The following is a 25,010-nucleotide window of genomic DNA, read 5'->3' on the forward strand; positions in this document are numbered from 1 at the left end:
GTTGACCAGCCTGTCTGTTAATGTGTTGACCTGCCTGTCTGTTGACCTGCCTGTCTGTTGACCAGCCTGTCTGTTGACCAGCCTGTCTGATAATGTGTTGACCAGCCTGTCTGTCGACCTGCCTGTCTAATAATGTGTTGACCAGCCTGTCTGTTGACCTGCCTGTCTGTTGACCTGCCTGTCTGTTGACCAGCCTGTCTGATAATGTGTTGACCAGCCTGTCTATTGACCTGCCTGTCTGATAATGTGTTGACCAGCCTGTCTGATAATGTGTTGACCAGCCTGTCTATTGACCTGCCTGTCTGATAATGTGTTGACCAACCTGTCTGATAATGTGTTGACCAGGTGGAGGAGAACGTGCCAGAAAGCTACACATCTCCAGAGGGAAGCTCCTCCCCAGAGAACGCATAGACAGACTGCTGGACCCAGGGTAAACACACAGGACTATTCTCTGAACACCTAGTTGTAGATGTATCCTCTGTAGAGACTCCGCAACCACTTTGTTTTGACGTTTCTTGGTCTGAGGGTTCAGGGTGTTCGAAGGTTATCCTTTACGGTGTTTCTCTCTGCAGGTCTCCGTTCCTGGAATTCTCCCAGTTTGCAGCATATGAGCTCTATGGGAAAGAGGAGGTTCCAGCAGGAGGCATCATCACAGGGATTGGCAGAGTCTCAGGGTGCGTAGATTACTGTAAACGCTGTAGATTACTGTAAACACTAGATTACTGTAAACACTGTCGATTACTGTAGACACTAAACACTGTAGAGCACTGTAAACACTAGTACTGTTAACACTGTAGAGTACTGTAAACACTAGTACTGTAAACACTGTAGAGTACTGTAAACACTAGTACTGTAAACACTGTAGAGCACTGTAAACACTAGTACTGTAAACACTGTAGAGTACCGTGGACGCGTGATAGAGCACGGGTATTGCACTGTAGAGTACTGAAGACACAGGTCCTGGAAGATGGTGCTTATTGTTCCAGCAGCCCCTTTCATTGTTATCTACTCTTCTGACTGGTCATCTGCCACATTCCCTCCAGGGTGGAGTGTGTTATTGTTGCTAACGACGCCACAGTGAAAGGAGGCACCTACTACCCAGTCACAGTGAAGAAGCATCTCCGAGCCCAGGAGATAGCTCAGCAGAACCACCTGCCATGTATCTACCTGGGTGAGTGCCCTCTCCTTCTCTATACTGGTGGCAGCATGGGGGTAGATGTACGTATGTAACACTCTCCCAGTGGTTGTCTCCTATAGTGGACTCAGGAGGGACTAGGGGTCAGGGACTAGGGGTCAAGTAATAGGAGTTGATTTGTGATTGTGTGCCTCTGCAGTGGACTCCGGAGGAGCCAACCTCCCCAGACAGGCCGAGGTCTTCCCAGACAGAGACCACTTTGGACGGATCTTCTTCAACCAGGCTCGCCTCTCCTCAGACGGAATAGGACAGGTAATGAATAGCACAGGTAATGAATAGCACAGGTAATGAATAGCACAGGTAAGGAATAGCACAGGTAAGGAATAGCACAGGTAATGAATAGCACAGGTAATGAATAGCACAGGTAATGAATAGCACAGGTAAGGAATAGCACAGGTAAGGAATAGCACAGGTAAGGAATAGCACAGGTAAGGAATAGCACAGGTAAGGAATAGCACAGGTAAGGAATAGCACAGGTAATGAATAGCACAGGTAATGTGTATTTTTATTTTTGTAATATATTTTTGAGTGTATATTTACACACAATTTAAACAGACGAAATCATATGGGCTAATTGAAGGGTTGGAGTGGGGATTGAACCTCGGTCTCCGGTGGGGAAAGGAGTAGACACACTGTGAACTTTACCACTAGACTGCAGCCTTTTTACACAGGTCATATTTTGAAAGATGGAGTAGAGTCTGACCCATAATTAGTGCTGGGAATTACCAAGGGACCTCACGATACAATATCAAATCAAAAATAAAATAGAATGTTATTTGTCTCACGCGCCGAATACAACAAGCTCGTCAGTAAGCATTTCACGGTAAGGTCTACAGCTGTTGTGCTGAATACATGTGATTTTTGATTGTGTGAGATAACAGAGTGATGGCCTCTACTAAAAAGAGGAGGATCAGCTTTCTATAGGCTAGGCCTACTATATTTATTTCTCAACTTTCCTAATATTAAGCATTGCTTCTCTTTAAAACAGGAGAATAGCCTTCCTGGCTGGCAGGAAAATGAACCACTTGAAAAAGTATCCTCCATCTGCTATTTAAGTGCATAGATGCCATGTATTTTTTCCCCTGTTTCAAGACAGGTGCATGATAATGGTCCATTCTAAATCAAAACAAATTTCACACACATATATTATTTAGTATATGTAAAGACAAGATTTAAATCAAGAATAATCTGATGGGTTACAATATTAGTTTATCACTTGTGAATTATATATTATCACTTTCCCAATCATAGTACTGAGCACCATGGATATTCAGATCTACATGTAATGTGTGACCAGACTCCGCCCTCCGCCCCCATCGAAGATCAGAAAACCAGTCAGTATCTGGTGTGACCACCATTTTCCTCATGTAGCTTGACACATCTCCTTCACATAGAGTTGATCAGGCTGTTGATTGTGGAATGTTATCCCACTCCTCTTCAATGGCTGTGTGAAGTTACTAGATATTGGTGGGAACTGGAATATACTGTCGTGCACGTCGAACCAGAGCATCCCAAACGGGTGACATATCTGGTGAGTATGCAGGCCATGGAAGAACTGGGACATTTTCAGCTTCCAGGAATTGTGTACAGATCCTTGTGACATGGGGCCGTGTATTATCATGCTGAAACATGAGGTGATGGATGAATGGCACGACAATGGGCCTCAGGATCTCGTCACGGTATCTCTGTGCACCCCTGCCCAGTCATGTGAAATCAATAGATTCATTAATTTAAATGGACTGATTTCCTTATATGAACTGTAAAATCTTAGAAATTATTTTGTTTATATTTTTGTTCAGTGTATGTGTTTGTATATGTGTTCCAGATAGCGGTGGTTATGGGGTCGTGTACAGCGGGAGGAGCGTATGTCCCAGCCATGGCTGATGAGAGTATCATCGTCAGGAAACAAGGAACCATCTTCCTGGGAGGACCTCCTCTGGTGAGGACTAGATAACGTATTATAGATATTCATAATTTAGAAAATTATGTGTCTTAACGGTGCTATCATGACAACCCTGCTGTATCATGGCAACCCCGCTGTATCATGGCAACCCTACTGTGTAGAACTGATGCGTTGTGTTGTTTTTCAGGTAAAAGCAGCAACAGGGGAGACTGTCTCTGCTGAGGATCTTGGAGGGGCGGATCTTCACTGCAGGTATCAGGCAGTATGACATCATGGTGGAGCAGGAGGGGCCTGAGGGCACGCAGTGTGTTGTGAAATCTGTGAATGTAATGTTTTTAAAATTGTATAAACTGCCTGAATTTTGCTGGACCCCAGGAAGAGTAGCTGCTGCTTTGGCAGGAACTAATGGGGATCCATAATAAACCCCAGGAAGAGTAGCTGCTGCTTTGGCAGGAACTAATGGAGATCCATAATAAACCCCAGGAAGAGTAGTTGATGCCTTGGCAGGAACTAATGGGGATCCATAATAAACCCCAGGAAGAGTAGTTGATGCCTTGGCAGGAACTAATGGGGATCCATAATAAACCCCAGGAAGAGTAGTTGATGCCTTGGCAGGAACTAATGGGGATCCATAATAAACCCCAGGAAGAGTAGTTGATGCCTTGGCAGGAACTAATGGGGATCCATAATAAACCCCAGGAAGAGTAGCTGCTGCCTTGGCAGGAACTAATGGGGATCCATAATAAACCCCAGGAAGAGTAGTTGCTGCCTTGGCAGGATCTAATGGGGACCCATAATAAACCCCAGGAAGAGTAGCTGCTGCCTTGGCAGGAACTAACGGGGATCCATAATAAACCCCAGGAAGAGTAGCTGCAGCCTTGGCAGGAACTAATGGGGATCCATAATAAACCCCAGGAAGAGTAGTTGATGCCTTGGCAGGAACTAATGGGGATCCATAATAAACCCCAGGAAGAGTAGCTGCTGCTTTGGCAGGAACTAATGGAGATCCATAATAAACCCCAGGAAGAGTAGTTGATGCCTTGGCAGGAACTAATGGGGATCCATAATAAACCCCAGGAAGAGTAGTTGATGCCTTGGCAGGAACTAATGGGGATCCATAATAAACCCCAGGAAGAGTAGTTGATGCCTTGGCAGGAACTAATGGGGATCCATAATAAACCCCAGGAAGAGTAGTTGATGCCTTGGCAGGAACTAATGGGGATCCATAATAAACCCCAGGAAGAGTAGCTGCTGCCTTGGCAGGAACTAATGGGGATCCATAATAAACCCCAGGAAGAGTAGTTGCTGCCTTGGCAGGATCTAATGGGGACCCATAATAAACCCCAGGAAGAGTAGCTGCTGCCTTGGCAGGAACTAACGGGGATCCATAATAAACCCCAGGAAGAGTAGCTGCAGCCTTGGCAGGAACTAATGGGGATCCATAATAAACCCCAGGAAGAGTAGTTGATGCCTTGGCAGGAACTAATGGGGACCCATAATAAACCCCAGGAAGAGTAGCTGCTGCCTTGGCATGAACTAATGGGGATCCATAATAAACCCCAGGAAGAGTAGCTGCTGCCTTGGCAGGAACTAATGGGGATCCATAATAAACCCCAGGAAGAGTAGCTGCTGCCTTGGCAGGAACTAATGGGGATCCATAATAAACCCCAGGAAGAGTAGCTGCTGCCTTGGCAGGAACTAATGGGGATCCATAATAAACCCCAGGAAGAGTAGCTGCTGCCTTGGCAGGATCTAATGGGGATCCATAATAAACCCCAGGAAGAGTAGCTGCTGCCTTGGCAGGAACTGATGGGGATCCATAATAAACCCCAGGAAGAGTAGCTGCTGCCTTGGCAGGAACTAATGGAGATCCATAATAAACCCCAGGAAGAGTAGCTGCTGTCTTGGCAGGAACTAATGGGGATCCATAATAAAACCCAGGAAGAGTAGCTGCTGCCTTGGCAGGAACTAATGGGGATCCATAATAAACCCCAGGAAGAGTAGCTGCTGCCTTGGCAGGAACTGATGGGGATCCATAATAAACCCCAGGAAGAGTAGCTGCTGCCTTGGCAGGAACTGATGGGGATCCATAATAAACCCCAGGAAGAGTAGCTGCTGCCTTGGCAGGAACTGATGGGGATCCATAATAAACCCCAGGAAGAGTAGCTGCTGCCTTGGCAGGAACTAATGGGGATCCATAATAAAACCCAGGAAGAGTAGCTGCTGCCTTGGCAGGAACTAATGGGGATCCATAATAAACCCCAGGAAGAGTAGCTGCTGCCTTGGCAGGAACTGATGGGGATCCATAATAAACCCCAGGAAGAGTAGCTGCTGCCTTGGCAGGAACTGATGGGGATCCATAATAAACCCCAGGAAGACTAGCTGCTGCCTTGGCAGGAACTAATGGAGATCCATACTAAACCCCAGGAAGAGTAGCTGCTGTCTTGGCAGGAACTAATGGGGATCCATAATAAAACCCAGGAAGAGTAGCTGCTGCCTTGGCAGGAACTAATGGGGATCCATAATAAACCCCAGGAAGAGTAGCTGCTGCCTTGGCAGGAACTGATGGGGATCCATAATAAACCCCAGGAAGAGTAGCTGCTGCCTTGGCAGGAACTGATGGGGATCCATAATAAATACAAATACAGCATTGGTCCTTTCTGTGGTAGAAAAAATACTCAATTGTCATAGTTTGTAAAAGTTCAAAGTAAATCAAATCAACTTTTATTTGTCACATACACATGGTTAGCAGATGTTAATGCGAGTGTGGCGAAATGCTTGTGCTTCTAGTTCCGACAGTGCAGTAATAACCAACAAGTAATCTAGCTAACAATTCCACAACAACTACCTTATACACACAAGTGTAAAGGGATAAAGAATATGTACATAAAGATATATGAATGAGTGATGGTACAGAGCGACATAGGCAAGATACAGTAGATGGTATTGAGTACAGTATATACATATGAGATGAGTATGTAAACAAAGTGGCATAGTTAAAGTGGCTAGTGATACATGTATTACATAAAGATGCAGTAGATGATATAGAGTACAGTCTATACATATGAGATGAGTAATGTAGGGTATGTAAACATTATATTAGGTAGCATTGTTTAAAGTGACTAGTGATAATTTATGTAAAATATTTAATTATTAAAGTGGCTGGAGTTGAGTCATATTAAGCAAACCAGACAGCACAATTTTATTGTTTTTAAAAATGTATTTACGGACAGACGGGCATACTCCAACACTAGGACATAATTTACAAACGCAGTATGTGTGTTTAGTGAGTCCGCCAGACCAGAGGCAGTGGGGATGACCAGGTGTTATATTAATAGATGCCTGTATGGTCTGAGTTAGGTATGGTAGGTACTGTATGGTCTGAGTTAGGTATGGTAGGTACTGTATGGTCCGAGTTGGGTATGGTGGGTGCTGTATGGTATGAGTTGGGTATGGTAGGTACTGTATGGTATGGTAGGTACTGTATGGGATGAGTTGGGTATGGTAGGTACTGTATGGGATGAGTTGGGTATGGTGGGTACTGTATGGTATGGTAGGTACTGTATGGTATGGTAGGTACTGTATGGGATGAGTTGGGTATGGTAGGTACTGTATGGGATGAGTTGGGTATGGTGGGTACTGTATGGGATGAGTTGGGTATGGTGGGTACTGTATGGTATGGTAGGTACTGTATGGTATGGTAGGTACTGTATGGTATGAGTTAGGTATGGTAGGTACTGTATGGGATGAGTTGGGTATGGTGGGTACTGTATGGTACCATGGAGCATGTATCAGTATGATATTAGTTAGGTCTGGTTCCTCTCCAATGTTGATCTGTGTTTGTTTCCTGTCCCACAGGAAGTCAGGCGTAACAGACCACTACGCTCTAGACGATAGCCACGCCCTTCACCTGGCTCGCAAGGCCGTCCGCAACCTCAACTACACCAAGAACATACAGGTGGGTTATGACCTCAGCATACAGGTGGGCGATAACCTCAGCATACAGGTGGGTGATTTATAACTCTCTCATTCTGAGAGAGTTGACCAGAGACAGAACGCTCAAGTGTTTTTGGAAAGAAAATATAAACACCAACCAAAATATAGAAGGGATACAGGTCTATAGTTTTTGTTGACGTCAAAGGAGTTGTGTTGGTTTCTTGTGTAGCTAAAGTTTGTTCTATTTCTTTTCTTCAGAAAAACAAATGTGAAACAAAAAGAGACGTCACTACATAAGTCATTGAAACATGTTGTACGTGGTTTGTTGCCCTTCTATTGACATGATGTTATGGACCCGCTGTGTTGCCAGGTGACCACAGAGCCCCCCGAGGCGCCTCTCTACCCAGCTGAGGAGCTGTATGGCATCGTAGGAGCCAACCTCAAACGCAACTTTGACGTCAGAGAGGTACCCCCTCCCCCCCACACACGTTTATTAATGTACTTATTATTATGGGAGTCCAAGGAGTCTGGATGAGCTGACACCCCCTATTGTACTGGTTCATTGTTATTATGGGGTCCATGTCCCACAGGGGCATTTTAAATAGACTTTTATATTGTGTTATAATATATTTAAAATGTTCTGCCAGGTGATAGCCAGGATTGTCTGTTAGGTTGTGTTATAATGTGTTCTACTGTGTGATTGCCAGGTGATAGCCAGGATTGTCTGTTAGGTTGTGTTATAATTTGTTCTACTGTGTGATTGCCAGGTGATAGCCAGGATTGTCGATGGCAGCCGGTTTGATGAGTTCAAAGCCTTCTATGGAGATACGGTGGTCACAGGTGAGTACTAGGCTGGTCGCTATCAGTTTATACTACCTGGGGGTTTAGGCTGGTCGCTATCAGTTTATACTACCTGGGGGTTTAGGCTGGTCGCTATCAGTTTATACTACCTGGGGTTTAGGCTGGTCGCTATCAGTTTATACTACCTGGGGTTTATACTACCTGGGGGTTTAGGCTGGTCGCTATCAGTTTATACTACCTGGGGGTTTAGGCTGGTCGCTATCAGTTTATACTACCTGGGGGTTTAGGCTGGTCGCTATCAGTTTATACTACCTGGGGTTTAGGCTGGTCGCTATCAGTTTATACAACCTGGGGGTTTAGGCTGGTCGCTATCAGTTTATACTACCTGGGGGTTTAGGCTGGTCGCTATCAGTTTATACTACATGGGGTTTAGGCTGGTCGCTATCAGTTTATACTACCTGGGGGTTTAGGCTGGTCACCATCAGTTTATACTACCTGGGGGTTTAGGCTGGTCGCCATCAGTTTATACTACCTGGGGGTTTAGGCTGGTCGCTATCAGTTTATACTACCTGGGGGTTTAGGCTGGTCGCTATCAGTTTATACTACCTGGGGTTTAGGCTGGTCGCTATCAGTTTATACAACCTGGGGGTTTAGGCTGGTCGCTATCAGTTTATACTACCTGGGGGTTTAGGCTGGTCGCTATCAGTTTATACTACCTGGGGGTTTAGGCTGGTCGCTATCAGTTTATACTACCTGGGGGTTTAGGCTGGTCGCTATCAGTTTATACTACCTGGGGTTTAGGCTGGTCGCTATCAGTTCATACAACCTGGGGGTTTAGGCTGGTCGCTATCAGTTTATACTACCTGGGGGTTTAGGCTGGTCGCTATCAGTTTATACTACCTGGGGGTTTAGGCTGGTCGCTATCAGTTTATACTACCTGGGGGTTTAGGCTGGTCACCATCAGTTTACACTACCTGGGGGTTTAGGCTGGTCGCCATCAGTTTATACTACCTGGGGGTTTAGGCTGGTCGCCATCAGTTTACACTACCTGGGGGTTTAGGCTGGTCGCCATCGGTTTATACTACCTGGGGGTTTAGGCTGGTCGCCATCAGTTTATACTACCTGGGGGTTTAGGCTGGTCGCTATCAGTTTATACTGCCTGGGGGTTTAGGCTGGTCGCTATCAGTTTATACTACCTGGGGGTTTAGGCTGGTCGCTACCAGTTTATACTACCTGGGGGTTTAGGCTGGTCGCTATCAGTTTATACAACCTGGGGGTTTAGGCTGGTCACTATCAGTTTATACTACCTGGGGGTTTAGGCTGGTCGCTATCAGTTTATACTACCTGGGGGTTTAGGCTGGTCGCTATCAGTTTATACTACATGGGGTTTATACTGCCTGGGGGTTTAGGCTGGTCGCTATCAGTTTATACTACCTGGGGGTTTAGGCTGGTCGCTATCAGTTTATACTACCTGGGGTTTATACTACCTGGGGGTTTAGGCTGGGCGCTATCAGTTTATACAACCTGGGGGTTTAGGCTGGTCGCTATCAGTTTATACTACCTGGGGTTTATACTGCCTGGGGGTTTAGGCTGGTCGCTATCAGTTTATACTACCTGGGGGTTTAGGCTGGTCGCTATCAGTTTATACTACCTGGGGTTTAGGCTGGTCGCTATCAGTTTATACTACCTGGGGGTTTAGGCTGGTCGCTATCAGTTTATACAACCTGGGGGTTTAGGCTGGTCGCTATCAGTTTATACTACCTGGGGGTTTAGGCTGGTCGCTATCAGTTTATACTACATGGGGTTTATACTGCCTGGGGGTTTAGGCTGGTCGCTATCAGTTTATACTACCTGGGGTTTAGGCTGGTCACCATCAGTTTATACTACCTGGGGGTTTAGGCTGGTCGCCATCAGTTTATACTACCTGGGGGTTTAGGCTGGTCGCTATCAGTTTATACTACCTGGGGGTTTAGGCTGGTCGCTATCACTTTATACTACCTGGGGATTTAGGCTGGTCGCTATCAGTTTATACTACCTGGGGGTTTAGGCTGGTCGCTATCAGTTTATACTACCTGGGGGTTTAGGCTGGTCGCTATCAGTTTATACTACATGGGGTTTATACTGCCTGGGGGTTTAGGCTGGTCGCTATCAGTTTATACTACCTGGGGGTTTAGGCTGGTCACCATCAGTTTATACTACCTGGGGGTTTAGGCTGGTCGCCATCAGTTTATACAACCTGGGGGTTTAGGCTGGTCGCTATCAGTTTATACTACCTGGGGGTTTAGGCTGGTCGCTATCAGTTTATACTACCTGGGGGTTTAGGCTGGTCGCTATCAGTTTATACTACCTGGGGTTTAGGCTGGTCGCTACCAGTTTATACAACCTGGGGGTTTAGGCTGGTCGCTATCAGTTTATACAACCTGGGGGTTTAGGCTGGTCGCTATCAGTTTATACTACCTGGGGGTTTAGGCTGGTCGCTATCAGTTTATACTACATGGGGTTTATACTGCCTGGGGGTTTAGGCTGGTCGCTATCAGTTTATACTACCTGGGGGTTTAGGCTGGTCACCATCAGTTTATACTACCTGGGGGTTTAGGCTGGTCGCCATCAGTTTATACTACCTGGGGGTTTAGGCTGGTCGCTATCAGTTTATACTACCTGGGGGTTTAGGCTAGTCGCTATCAGTTTATACTACCTGGGGGTTTAGGCTAGTCGCTATCAGTTTATACTACCTGGGGGTTTAGGCTGGTCGCTATCAGTTTATACTACCTGGGGGTTTAGGCTGGTCGCTATCAGTTTATACAACCTGGGGGTTTAGGCTGGTCACTATCAGTTTATACTACCTGGGGGTTTAGGCTGGTCGCTATCAGTTTATACTACCTGGGGGTTTAGGCTGGTCGCTATCAGTTTATACTACATGGGGTTTATACTGCCTGGGGGTTTAGGCTGGTCGCTATCAGTTTATACTACCTGGGGTTTAGTCTGGTCGCTATCAGTTTATACTACATGGGGTTTATACTGCCTGGGGGTTTAGGCTGGTCGCTATCAGTTTATACTACCTGGGGGTTTAGGCTGGTCACCATCAGTTTATACTACCTGGGGGTTTAGGCTGGTCCCCATCAGTTTATACTACCTGGGGGTTTAGGCTGGTCGCTATCAGTTTATACTACCTGGGGGTTTAGGCTGGTCGCTATCAGTTTATACAACCTGGGGGTTTAGGCTGGTCACTATCAGTTTATACTACCTGGGGGTTTAGGCTGGTCGCTATCAGTTTATACTACATGGGGTTTATACTGCCTGGGGGTTTAGGCTGGTCGCTATCAGTTTATACTACCTGGGGGTTTAGGCTGTTCGCTATCAGTTTATACTACCTGGGGTTTATACTGCCTGGGGGTTTAGGCTGGTCGCTATCAGTTTATACTACCTGGGGGTTTAGGCTGGTCGCTATCAGTTTATACTACCTGGGGTTTATACTGCCTAGGGGTTTAGGCTGGGCGCTATCAGTTTATACAACCTGGGGGTTTAGGCTGGTCGCTATCAGTTTATACTACCTGGGGTTTAGGCTGCCTGGGGGTTTAGGCTGGTCGCTATCAGTTTATACTACCTGGGGTTTAGGCTGGTCGCTCTCAGTTTATACTACCTGGGGTTTATACTGCCTGGGAGTTTAGGCTGGTCGCTATTAGTTTATACTACCTGGGGGTTTAGGCTGGTCGCTATCAGTTTATAATACCTGGGGGTTTAGGCTGGTCGCTATCAGTTTATACTACCTGGGGTTTATACTGCCTGGGGGTTTAGGCTGGTCGCTATCAGTTTATACTACCTGGGGTTTATACTGCCTGGGGGTTTAGGCTGGTCGCTACCAGTTTATACTACCTGAGGTTTAAGCTGGTCGCTATCAGTTTATACTACCTGGGGGTTTAGGCTGGTCGCTATCAGTTTATACTACCTGGGGGTTTAGGCTGGTCGCTATCAGTTTATACTACATGGGGTTTATACTGCCTGGGGGTTTAGGCTGGTCGCTATCAGTTTATACTACCTGGGGGTTTAGGCTGGTCGCTATCAGTTTATACAACCTGGGGGTTTAGGCTGGTCACCATCAGTTTATACTACCTGGGGGTTTAGCCTGGTCGCTATCAGTTTATACTACCTGGGGGTTAGGCTGGTCGCTATCAGTTTATACTACCTGGGGTTTAGGCTGGTCGCTATCAGTTTATACAACCTGGGGGTTTAGGCTGGTCGCTATCAGTTTATACTACCTGGGGGTTTACGCTGGTCGTTATCAGTTTATACTACATGGGGTTTATACTGCCTGGGGGTTTAGGCTGGTCGCTATCAGTTTATACTACCTGGGGGTTTAGGCTGGTCGCTATCAGTTTATACTACCTGGGGTTTAGGCTGGTCGCTATCAGTTTATACTACCTGAGGGTTTAGGCTGGTAGTTTATAGTACATGGGGTTTATACTACCTGGGGGTTTAGGCTGGTCGCCATCAGTTTATACTACCTGGGGGTTTAGGCTGGTCGCTATCAGTTTATACTACCTGGGGGTTTAGGCTGGTCGCTATCAGTTTATACTACCTGGGGTTTATACTACCTGGGGGTTTAGGCTGGTCGCTATCAGTTTATACTACCTGGGGTTTATACTGCCTGGGGGTTTAGGCTGGGCGCTATCAGTTTATACTACCTGGGGTTTATACTGCCTGGGGGTTTAGGCTGGTCGCTATCAGTTTATACTACCTGGGGGTTTAGGCTGGTCGCTATCAGTTTATACTACCTGGGGTTTAGGCTGGTCGCTATCAGTTTATACAACCTGGGGGTTTAGGCTGGTCGCTATCAGTTTATACTGCCTGGGGTTTAGGCTGGTCGCTATCAGTTTATACAACCTGGGGGTTTAGGCTGGTCGCTATCAGTTTATACTACCTGGGGGTTTAGGCTGGTCGCTATCAGTTTATACTACCTGGGGGTTTAGGCTGGTCGCTATCAGTTTATACAACCTGGGGGTTTAGGCTGGTCGCTGTCAGTTTATACAACCTGGGGGTTTAGGCTGGTCGCTATCAGTTTATACTACCTGGGGGTTTAGGCTGGTCGCTATCAGTTTATACTACCTGGGGGTTTAGGCTGGTCGCTATCAGTTTATACTACATGGGGTTTATACTGCCTGGGGGTTTAGGCTGGTCGCTATCAGTTTATACTACCTGGGGGTTTAGGCTGGTCACCATCAGTTTATACTACCTGGGGGTTTAGGCTGGTCGCCATCAGTTTATACTACCTGGGGGTTTAGGCTGGTCGCTATCAGTTTATACTACCTGGGGGTTTATGCTTGTCGCTATCAGTTTATACTACCTGGGGGTTTAGGCTGGTCGCTATCAGTTTATACTACCTGGGGGTTTAGGCTGGTCGCTATCAGTTTATACAACCTGGGGGTTTAGGCTGGTCACTATCAGTTTATACTACCTGGGGGTTTAGGCTGGTCGCTATCAGTTTATACTACCTGGGGGTTTAGGCTGGTCGCTATCAGTTTATACTACCTGGGGTTTATACTACCTGGGGGTTTAGGCTGGTCGCTATCAGTTTATACTACCTGGGGTTTATACTGCCTAGGGGTTTAGGCTGGGCATTATCAGTTTATACAACTTGGGGGTTTAGGCTGGTCGCTATCAGTTTATACTACCTGGGGTTTAGGCTGCCTGGGGGTTTAGGCTGGTCGCTATCAGTTTATACTACCTGGGGTTTAGGCTGGTCGCTCTCAGTTTATACTACCTGGGGGTTATACTACCTGGGGGTTTAGGCTGGTCGCTATCAGTTTTTACTACCTGGGGGGTTTCGGCTGGTCACTATCAGTTTATACTACCTGGGGTTTATACTGCCTGGGAGTTTAGGCTGGTCGCTATTAGTTTATACTACCTGGGGGTTTAGGCTGGTCGCTATCAGTTTATACTACCTGGGGGTTTAGGCTGGTCGCTATCAGTTTATACTACCTGGGGGTTTAGGCTGGTCGCTATCAGTTTATACTACCTGGGGTTTATACTGCCTGGGGGTTTAGGCTGGTCGCTATCAGTTTATACTACCTGGGGTTTATACTGCCTGGGGGTTTAGGCTGGTCGCTATCAGTTTATACTACCTGAGGTTTAAGCTGGTCGCTATCAGTTTATACTACCTGGGGGTTTAGGCTGGTCGCTATCAGTTTATACTACCTGAGGGTTTAGGCTGGTCGCTATCAGTTTATACAACCTGGGGGTTTAGGCTGGTCACCATCAGTTTATACTACCTGGGGGTTTAGGCTGGTCGCTATCAGTTTATACTACCTGGGGGTTTAGGCTGGTCGCCATCAGTTTATACTACCTGGGGGTTTAGGCTGGTCGCTATCAGTTTATACAACCTGGGGGTTTAGGCTGGTCGCTATCAGTTTATACTACCTGGGGGTTTAGGCTGGTCGCTATCAGTTTATACTACCTGGGGTTTAGGCTGGTCGCTATCAGTTTATACTACCTGGGGTTTATACTACCTGGGGGTTTAGGCTGGTCACTATCAGTTTATACTACCTGGGGGTTTAGGGTGGTCGCTATCAGTTTATACTACCTGGGGGTTTACGCTGGTCGCTATCAGTTTGTACTACCTGGGGGTTTATACTGCCTGGGGGTTTAGGCTGGTCGCTATCAGTTTATACAACCTGGGGGTTTAGGCTGGTCGCTATCAGCTTATACTACCTGGGGGTTTAGGCTGGTCGCTATCAGTTTATACTACCTGGGGGTTTAGGCTGGTCGCTATCAGTTTATACAACCTGGGGGTTTAGGCTGGTCGCTATCAGTTTATACTACCTGGGGTTTATACTGCCTGGGGGTTTAGGCTGGGCGCTATCAGTTTATACAACCTGGGGGTTTAGGCTGGTCGCTATCAGTTTATACTACCTGGGGGTTTAGGCTGGTCGCTATCAGTTTATACTACCTGGGGGTTTATACTGCCTGGGGGTTTAGGCTGGTCGCTATCAGTTTATACAACCTGGGGGTTTAGGCTGGTCGCTATCAGTTTATACAACCTGGGGTTTATACTGCCTGGGGGTTTAGGCTGGTCGCTATCAGTTTATACAACCTGGGGGTTTAGGCTGGTCGCTATCAATTTATACTACCTGGGGGTTTAGGCTGGTCGCTATCAGTTTATACAACCTGGGGGTTTAGGCTGGTCGTTATCAGTTTATACTACCTGGGGGTTTAGGCTGGTCGCTATCAGTTTATACTACCTGGGGTTTAGGCTGGTCGCTATCAGTTTATACTACCTGGGGTTTATACTACCTGGGGGTTTAGGCTGGTCACTATCAGTTTATACTACCTGGGGGTTTAGGGTGGTCGCTATCAGTTTATACTACCTGGGGGTTTACTCTGGTCGCTATCAGTTTGTACTAGCTGGGGGTTTATACTGCCTGGGGGTTTAGGCTGGTCGCTATCAGTTTATACAACCTGGGGGTTTAGGCTGGTCGCTATCAGCTTATACTACCTGGGGGTTTAGGCTGGTCGCTATCAGTTTATACTACCTGGGGGTTTAGGCTGGTCGCTATCAGTTTATACAACCTGGGGGTTTAGGCTGGTCGCTATCAGTTTATACTACCTGGGGTTTATACTGCCTGGGGGTTTAGGCTGGGCGCTATCAGTTTATACAACCTGGGGGTTTAGGCTGGTCGCTATCAGTTTATACAACCTGGGGGTTTAGGCTGGTCGCCATCAGTTTATACTACCTGGGGGTTTAGGCTGGTCGCTATCAGTTTATACTGCCTGGGGGTTTAGGCTGGTCGCTATCAGTTTATACTACCTGGGGGTTTAGGCTGGTCGCTACCAGTTTATACTACCTGGGGGTTTAGGCTGGTCGCTATCAGTTTATACAACCTGGGGGTTTAGGCTGGTCACTATCAGTTTATACTACCTGGGGGTTTAGGCTGGTCGCTATCAGTTTATACTACCTGGGGGTTTAGGCTGGTCGCTATCAGTTTATACTACATGGGGTTTATACTGCCTGGGGGTTTAGGCTGGTCGCTATCAGTTTATACTACCTGGGGGTTTAGGCTGGTCGCTATCAGTTTATACTACCTGGGGTTTATACTACCTGGGGGTTTAGGCTGGGCGCTATCAGTTTATACAACCTGGGGGTTTAGGCTGGTCGCTATCAGTTTATACTACCTGGGGTTTATACTGCCTGGGGGTTTAGGCTGGTCGCTATCAGTTTATACTACCTGGGGGTTTAGGCTGGTCGCTATCAGTTTATACTACCTGGGGTTTAGGCTGGTCGCTATCAGTTTATACTACCTGGGGGTTTAGGCTGGTCGCTATCAGTTTATACAACCTGGGGGTTTAGGCTGGTCGCTATCAGTTTATACTACCTGGGGGTTTAGGCTGGTCGCTATCAGTTTATACTACATGGGGTTTATACTGCCTGGGGGTTTAGGCTGGTCGCTATCAGTTTATACTACCTGGGGTTTAGGCTGGTCACCATCAGTTTATACTACCTGGGGGTTTAGGCTGGTCGCCATCAGTTTATACTACCTGGGGGTTTAGGCTGGTCGCTATCAGTTTATACTACCTGGGGGTTTAGGCTGGTCGCTATCACTTTATACTACCTGGGGATTTAGGCTGGTCGCTATCAGTTTATACTACCTGGGGGTTTAGGCTGGTCGCTATCAGTTTATACTACCTGGGGGTTTAGGCTGGTCGCTATCAGTTTATACTACATGGGGTTTATACTGCCTGGGGGTTTAGGCTGGTCGCTATCAGTTTATACTACCTGGGGGTTTAGGCTGGTCACCATCAGTTTATACTACCTGGGGGTTTAGGCTGGTCGCCATCAGTTTATACAACCTGGGGGTTTAGGCTGGTCGCTATCAGTTTATACTACCTGGGGGTTTAGGCTGGTCGCTATCAGTTTATACTACCTGGGGGTTTAGGCTGGTCGCTATCAGTTTATACTACCTGGGGTTTAGGCTGGTCGCTACCAGTTTATACAACCTGGGGGTTTAGGCTGGTCGCTATCAGTTTATACAACCTGGGGGTTTAGGCTGGTCGCTATCAGTTTATACTACCTGGGGGTTTAGGCTGGTCGCTATCAGTTTATACTACATGGGGTTTATACTGCCTGGGGGTTTAGGCTGGTCGCTATCAGTTTATACTACCTGGGGGTTTAGGCTGGTCACCATCAGTTTATACTACCTGGGGGTTTAGGCTGGTCGCCATCAGTTTATACTACCTGGGGGTTTAGGCTGGTCGCTATCAGTTTATACTACCTGGGGGTTTAGGCTAGTCGCTATCAGTTTATACTACCTGGGGGTTTAGGCTAGTCGCTATCAGTTTATACTACCTGGGGGTTTAGGCTGGTTGCTATCAGTTTATACTACCTGGGGGTTTAGGCTGGTCGCTATCAGTTTATACAACCTGGGGGTTTAGGCTGGTCACTATCAGTTTATACTACCTGGGGGTTTAGGCTGGTCGCTATCAGTTTATACTACCTGGGGGTTTAGGCTGGTCGCTATCAGTTTATACTACATGGGGTTTATACTGCCTGGGGGTTTAGGCTGGTCGCTATCAGTTTATACTACCTGGGGTTTAGTCTGGTCGCTATCAGTTTATACTACATGGGGTTTATACTGCCTGGGGGTTTAGGCTGGTCGCTATCAGTTTATACTACCTGGGGGTTTAGGCTGGTCACCATCAGTTTATACTACCTGGGGGTTTAGGCTGGTCCCCATCAGTTTATACTACCTGGGGGTTTAGGCTGGTCGCTATCAGTTTATACTACCTGGGGGTTTAGGCTGGTCGCTATCAGTTTATACAACCTGGGGGTTTAGGCTGGTCACTATCAGTTTATACTACCTGGGGGTTTAGGCTGGTCGCTATCAGTTTATACTACATGGGGTTTATACTGCCTGGGGGTTTAGGCTGGTCGCTATCAGTTTATACTACCTGGGGGTTTAGGCTGTTCGCTATCAGTTTATACTACCTGGGGTTTATACTGCCTGGGGGTTTAGGCTGGTCGCTATCAGTTTATACTACCTGGGGGTTTAGGCTGGTCGCTATCAGTTTATACTACCTGGGGTTTATACTGCCTAGGGGTTTAGGCTGGGCGCTATCAGTTTATACAACCTGGGGGTTTAGGCTGGTCGCAATCAGTTTATACTACCTGGGGTTTAGGCTGCCTGGGGGTTTAGGCTGGTCGCTATCAGTTTATACTACCTGGGGTTTAGGCTGGTCGCTCTCAGTTTATACTACCTGGGGTTTATACTGCCTGGGAGTTTAGGCTGGTCGCTATTAGTTTATACTACCTGGGGGTTTAGGCTGGTCGCTATCAGTTTATAATACCTGGGGGTTTAGGCTGGTCGCTATCAGTTTATACTACCTGGGGTTTATACTGCCTGGGGGTTTAGGCTGGTCGCTATCAGTTTATACTACCTGGGGTTTATACTGCCTGGGGGTTTAGGCTGGTCGCTATCAGTTTATACTACCTGAGGTTTAAGCTGGTCGCTATCAGTTTATACTACCTGGGGGTTTAGGCTGGTCGCTATCAGTTTATACTACCTGGGGGTTTAGGCTGGTCGCTATCAGTTTATACTACATGGGGTTTATACTGCCTGGGGGTTTAGGCTGGTCGCTATCAGTTTATACTACCTGGGGGTTTAGGCTGGTCGCTATCAGTTTATACAACCTGGGGGTTTAGGCTGGTCGCTATCAGTTTATACCACCTGGGGGTTTAGGCTGGTCGCTATCAGTTTATACTACATGGGGTTTATACTGCCTGGGGGTTTAGGCTGGTCGCTATCAGTTTATACAACCTGGGGGTTTAGGCTGGTCACCATCAGTTTATACTACCTGGGGGTTTAGGCTGGTCGCCATCAGTTTATACTACCTGGGGGTTTAGCCTGGTCGCTATCAGTTTATACTACCTGGGGGTTAGGCTGGTCGCTATCAGTTTATACTACCTGGGGTTTAGGCTGGTCGCTATCAGTTTATACAACCTGGGGGTTTAGGCTGGTCGCTATCAGTTTATACTACCTGGGGGTTTAGGCTGGTCGCTATCAGTTTATACTACATGGGGTTTATACTGCCTGGGGGTTTAGGCTGGTCGCTATCAGTTTATACTACCTGGGGGTTTAGGCTGGTCGCTATCAGTTTATACTACCTGGGGTTTAGGCTGGTCGCTATCAGTTTATACTACCTGGGGGTTTAGGCTGGTAGTTTATACTACATGGGGTTTATACTACCTGGGGGTTTAGGCTGGTCGCCATCAGTTTATACTACCTGGGGGTTTAGGCTGGTCGCTATCAGTTTATACTACCTGGGGGTTTAGGCTGGTCGCTATCAGTTTATACTACCTGGGGTTTATACTGCCTGGGGGTTTAGGCTGGGCGCTATCAGTTTATACTACCTGGGGTTTATACTGCCTGGGGGTTTCTGCTGGTCGCTATCAGTTTATACTACCTGGGGGTTTAGGCTGGTCGCTATCAGTTTATACTACCTGGGGTTTAGGCTGGTCGCTATCAGTTTATACAACCTGGGGGTTTAGGCTGGTCGCTATCAGTTTATACTGCCTGGGGTTTAGGCTGGTCGCTATCAGTTTATACAACCTGGGGGTTTAGGCTGGTCGCTATCAGTTTATACTACCTGGGGGTTTAGGCTGGTCGCTATCAGTTTATACTACCTGGGGGTTTAGGCTGGTCGCTATCAGTTTATACAACCTGGGGGTTTAGGCTGGTCGCTGTCAGTTTATACAACCTGGGGGTTTAGGCTGGTCGCTATCAGTTTATACTACCTGGGGGTTTAGGCTGGTCGCTATCAGTTTATACTACCTGGGGGTTTAGGCTGGTCGCTATCAGTTTATACTACATGGGGTTTATACTGCCTGGGGGTTTAGGCTGGTCGCTATCAGTTTATACTACCTGGGGGTTTAGGCTGGTCACCATCAGTTTATACTACCTGGGGGTTTAGGCTGTTCGCTATCAGTTTATACTACCTGGGGTTTATACTGCCTGGGGGTTTAGGCTGGTCGCTATCAGTTTATACTACCTGGGGGTTTAGGCTGGTCGCTATCAGTTTATACTACCTGGGGTTTATACTGCCTGGGGGTTTAGGCTGGTCGCTATCAGTTTATACTACCTGGGGTTTATACTACCTGGGGGTTTAGGCTGGTCGCTATCAGTTTATACTACCTGGGGTTTATACTGCCTAGGGGTTTAGGCTGGGCATTATCAGTTTATACAACTTGGGGGTTTAGGCTGGTCGCTATCAGTTTATACTACCTGGGGGTTATACTACCTGGGGGTTTAGGCTGGTCGCTATCAGTTTTTACTACCTGGGGGGTTTCGGCTGGTCACTATCAGTTTATACTACCTGGGGTTTATACTGCCTGGGAGTTTAGGCTGGTCGCTATTAGTTTATACTACCTGGGGGTTTAGGCTGGTCGCTATTAGTTTATACTACCTGGGGGTTTAGGCTGGTCGCTATCAGTTTATACTACCTGGGGGTTTAGGCTGGTCGCTATCAGTTTATACTACCTGGGGTTTATACTGCCTGGGGGTTTAGGCTGGTCGCTATCAGTTTATACTACCTGGGGTTTATACTGCCTGGGGGTTTAGGCTGGTCGCTATCAGTTTATACTACCTGAGGTTTAAGCTGGTCGCTATCAGTTTATACTACCTGGGGGTTTAGGCTGGTCGCTATCAGTTTATACTACCTGAGGGTTTAGGCTGGGCGCTATCAGTTTATACAACCTGGGGGTTTAGGCTGGTCGCTATCAGTTTATACTACCTGGGGTTTATACTGCCTGGGGGTTTAGGCTGGTCGCTATCAGTTTATACTACCTGGGGTTTAGGCTGGTCGCTATCAGTTTATACTACCTGGGGGTTTAGGCTGGTCGCTATCAGTTTATACTACCCGGGGGTTATACTACCTGGGGGTTTAGGCTAGGCGCTATCAGTTTATACTACCTGGGGTTTATACTTCCTGGGGGTTTAGGCTGGTCACTATCAGTTTATACTACCTGGGGTTTATACTGCCTGGGAGTTTAGGCTGGTCGCTATTAGTTTATACTACCTGGGGTTTATACTGCCTGGGAGTTTAGGCTGGTCGCTATTAGTTTATACTACCTGGGGGTTTAGGCTGGTCGCTATCAGTTTATACAACCTGGGGGTTTAGGCTGGTCGCTATCAGTTTATACTACCTGGGGGTTTAGGCTGGTCCCTATCCGTTTATACTACCTGGGGGTTTAGGCTGGTTGCTATCAGTTTATACTACCTGGGGTTTATACTGCCTGGGGGTTTAGGCTGGTCGCTATCAGTTTATACTACCTGGGGTTTATACTGCCTGGGGGTTTAGGCTGGTCGCTATCAGTTTATACTACCTGGGGTTTAAGCTGGTCGCTATCAGTTTATACTACCTGGGGGTTTAGGCTGGTCGCTATCAGTTTATACTACCTGGGGGTTTAGGCTGGTCGCTATCAGTTTATACTACCTGGGGTTTATACTGCCTGGGGGTTTAGGCTGGGCGCTCTCAGTTTATACAACCTGGGGGTTTAGGCTGGTCGCTATCAGTTTATACTACCTGGGGGTTTAGGCTGGTCACCATCAGTTTATACTACCTGGGGGTTTAGGCTGGTCGCTATCAGTTTATACAACCTGGGGGTTTAGGCTGGTCGCTATCAGTTTATACTACCTGGGGGTTTAGGCTGGTCGCTATCAGTTTATACTACCTGGGGTTTAGGCTGGTCGCTATCAGTTTATACTACCTGGGGTTTATACTACCTGGGGGTTTAGGCTGGTCACTATCAGTTTATACTACCTGGGGGTTTAGGGTGGTCGCTATCAGTTTATACTACCTGGGGGTTTACGCTGGTCGCTATCAGTTTGTACTACCTGGGGGTTTATACTGCCTGGGGGTTTAGGCTGGTCGCTATCAGTTTATACAACCTGGGGGTTTAGGCTGGTCGCTATCAGCTTATACTACCTGGGGGTTTAGGCTGGTCGCTATCAGTTTATACTACCTGGGGGTTTAGGCTGGTCGCTATCAGTTTATACAACCTGGGGGTTTAGGCTGGTCGCTATCAGTTTATACTACCTGGGGTTTATACTGCCTGGGGGTTTAGGCTGGGCGCTATCAGTTTATACAACCTGGGGGTTTAGGCTGGTCGCTATCAGTTTATACTACCTGGGGGTTTAGGCTGGTCGCTATCAGTTTATACTACCTGGGGGTTTATACTGCCTGGGGGTTTAGGCTGGTCGCTATCAGTTTATACAACCTGGGGGTTTAGGCTGGTCGCTATCAGTTTATACAACCTGGGGTTTATACTGCCTGGGGGTTTAGGCTGGTCGCTATCAGTTTATACAACCTGGGGGTTTAGGCTGGTCGCTATCAATTTATACTACCTGGGGGTTTAGGCTGGTCGCTATCAGTTTATACAACCTCGGGGTTTAGGCTGGTCGTTATCAGTTTATACTACCTGGGGGTTTAGGCTGGTCGCTATCAGTTTATACTACCTGGGGTTTAGGCTGGTCGCTATCAGTTTATACTACCTGGGGTTTATACTACCTGGGGGTTTAGGCTGGTCACTATCAGTTTATACTACCTGGGGGTTTAGGGTGGTCGCTATCAGTTTATACTACCTGGGGGTTTACGCTGGTCGCTATCAGTTTGTACTACCTGGGGGTTTATACTGCCTGGGGGTTTAAGCTGGTCGCTATCAGTTTATACAACCTGGGGGTTTAGGCTGGTCGCTATCAGCTTATACTACCTGGGGGTTTAGGCTGGTCGCTATCAGTTTATACTACCTGGGGGTTTAGGCTGGTCGCTATCAGTTTATACAACCTGGGGGTTTAGGCTGGTCGCTATCAGTTTATACTACCTGGGGTTTATACTGCCTGGGGGTTTAGGCTGGGCGCTATCAGTTTATACAACCTGGGGGTTTAGGCTGGTCGCTATCAGTTTATACAACCTGGGGGTTTAGGCTGGTCGCTATCAGTTTATACAACCTGGGGTTTATACTGCCTGGGGGTTTAGGCTGGTCGCTATCAGTTTATACAACCTGGGGGTTTAGGCTGGTCGCTATCAATTTATACTACCTGGGGGTTTAGGCTGGTCGCTATCAGTTTATACTACCTGGGGTTTATACTACCTGGGGGTTTAGGCTGGTCACTATCAGTTTATACTACCTGGGGGTTTAGGGTGGTCGCTATCAGTTTATACTACCTGGGGGTTTACGCTGGTCGCTATCAGTTTGTACTACCTGGGGGTTTATACTGCCTGGGGGTTTAGGCTGGTCGCTATCAGTTTATACAACCTGGGGGTTTAGGCTGGTCGCTATCAGCTTATACTACCTGGGGGTTTAGGCTGGTCGCTATCAGTTTATACTACCTGGGGGTTTAGGCTGGTCGCTATCAGTTTATACAACCTGGGGGTTTAGGCTGGTCGCTATCAGTTTATACTACCTGGGGTTTATACTGCCTGGGGGTTTAGGCTGGGCGCTATCAGTTTATACAACCTGGGGGTTTAGGCTGGTCGCTATCAGTTTATACTACCTTGGGGTTTAGGCTGGTCGCTATCAGTTTATACTACCTGGGGGTTTATACTGCCTGGGGGTTTAGGCTGGTCGCTATCAGTTTATACAACCTGGGGGTTTAGGCTGGTCGCTATCAGTTTATACAACCTGGGGTTTATACTGCCTGGGGGTTTAGGCTGGTCGCTATCAGTTTATACAACCTGGGGGTTTAGGCTGGTCGCTATCAATTTATACTACCTGGGGGTTTAGGCTGGTCGCTATCAGTTTATACAACCTCGGGGTTTAGGCTGGTCGTTATCAGTTTATACTACCTGGGGGTTTAGGCTGGTCGCTATCAGTTTATACTACCTGGGGTTTAGGCTGGTCGCTATCAGTTTATACTACCTGGGGTTTATACTACCTGGGGGTTTAGGCTGGTCACTATCAGTTTATACTACCTGGGGGTTTAGGGTGGTCGCTATCAGTTTATACTACCTGGGGGTTTACGCTGGTCGCTATCAGTTTGTACTACCTGGGGGTTTATACTGCCTGGGGGTTTAAGCTGGTCGCTATCAGTTTATACAACCTGGGGGTTTAGGCTGGTCGCTATCAGCTTATACTACCTGGGGGTTTAGGCTGGTCGCTATCAGTTTATACTACCTGGGGGTTTAGGCTGGTCGCTATCAGTTTATACAACCTGGGGGTTTAGGCTGGTCGCTATCAGTTTATACTACCTGGGGTTTATACTGCCTGGGGGTTTAGGCTGGGCGCTATCAGTTTATACAACCTGGGGGTTTAGGCTGGTCGCTATCAGTTTATACAACCTGGGGGTTTAGGCTGGTCGCTATCAGTTTATACAACCTGGGGTTTATACTGCCTGGGGGTTTAGGCTGGTCGCTATCAGTTTATACAACCTGGGGGTTTAGGCTGGTCGCTATCAATTTATACTACCTGGGGGTTTAGGCTGGTCGCTATCAGTTTATACAACCTGGGGTCAATAAATAGAGCTAAATAAACGAAAGTACATTTTTTTAAATAAAAAGTACCACAACTTGAAACTCTCGACCCGCTCCACTACAGCCCTGTCGAGGTTAATGGGGGCCTGTTCGGCACCGCTCCACTACAGCCCCGTCGATGTCAATGGGGGCCTGTTCGGCACCGCTCCACTACAGCCCTGTCGATGTTAATGGGGGCCTGTTCGGCACCGCTCCACTACAGCCCTGTCGATGTTAATGGGGGCCTGTTCGGCACCGCTCCACTACAGCCCTGTCGATGTTAATGGGGGCCTGTTCGGCACCGCTCCACTACAGCCCCGTCGATGTTAATGGGGGCCTGTTCGGCACCGCTCCACTACAGCCCCGTCGATGTTAATGGGGGCCTGTTCGGCACCGCTCCACTACAGCCCTGTCGAGGTTAATGGGGGCCTGTTCGGCACCGCTCCACTACAGCCCTGTCGATGTTAATGGGGGCCTGTTCGGCACCGCTCCACTACAGCCCTGTCGAGGTTAATGGGGGCCTGTTCGGCACCGCTCCACTACAGCCCTGTCGATGTTAATGGGGGCCTGTTCGGCACCGCTCCACTACAGCCCTGTCGATGTTAATGGGGGCCTGTTCGGCACCGCTCCACTACAGCCCCGTCGATGTTAATGGGGGCCTGTTCGGCACCGCTCCACTAC

At 47.6% G+C, this 25,010-nt stretch overlaps 1 protein-coding gene across 2 annotated transcripts in view; it reads left to right on the top strand.

Moving 5' to 3' along the window:
* Positions 1–25,010, top strand: part of mccc2 (methylcrotonyl-CoA carboxylase subunit 2) — a 42,074-nt gene that overhangs the window by 4,484 nt on the left and 12,580 nt on the right. For both annotated transcript variants that reach the window (XM_090191283.1, XM_090191284.1), the window contains exons 3-11: positions 346–430; positions 573–674; positions 1,044–1,171; positions 1,335–1,447; positions 3,021–3,134; positions 3,286–3,350; positions 6,957–7,056; positions 7,405–7,500; positions 7,802–7,874. In XM_090191283.1, the coding sequence (XP_090047409.1) occupies positions 346–430; positions 573–674; positions 1,044–1,171; positions 1,335–1,447; positions 3,021–3,134; positions 3,286–3,350; positions 6,957–7,056; positions 7,405–7,500; positions 7,802–7,874 (876 nt within the window). The remainder of the gene's footprint in view (positions 1–345; positions 431–572; positions 675–1,043; positions 1,172–1,334; positions 1,448–3,020; positions 3,135–3,285; positions 3,351–6,956; positions 7,057–7,404; positions 7,501–7,801; positions 7,875–25,010) is intronic.

The sequence above is a fragment of the Oncorhynchus mykiss genome, chromosome 11 (genome assembly GCF_057628025.1).
Source record: "Oncorhynchus mykiss isolate SJ-2025 chromosome 11, ASM5762802v1, whole genome shotgun sequence".
NCBI classification, from domain to species: Eukaryota; Metazoa; Chordata; class Actinopteri; order Salmoniformes; family Salmonidae; genus Oncorhynchus; species Oncorhynchus mykiss.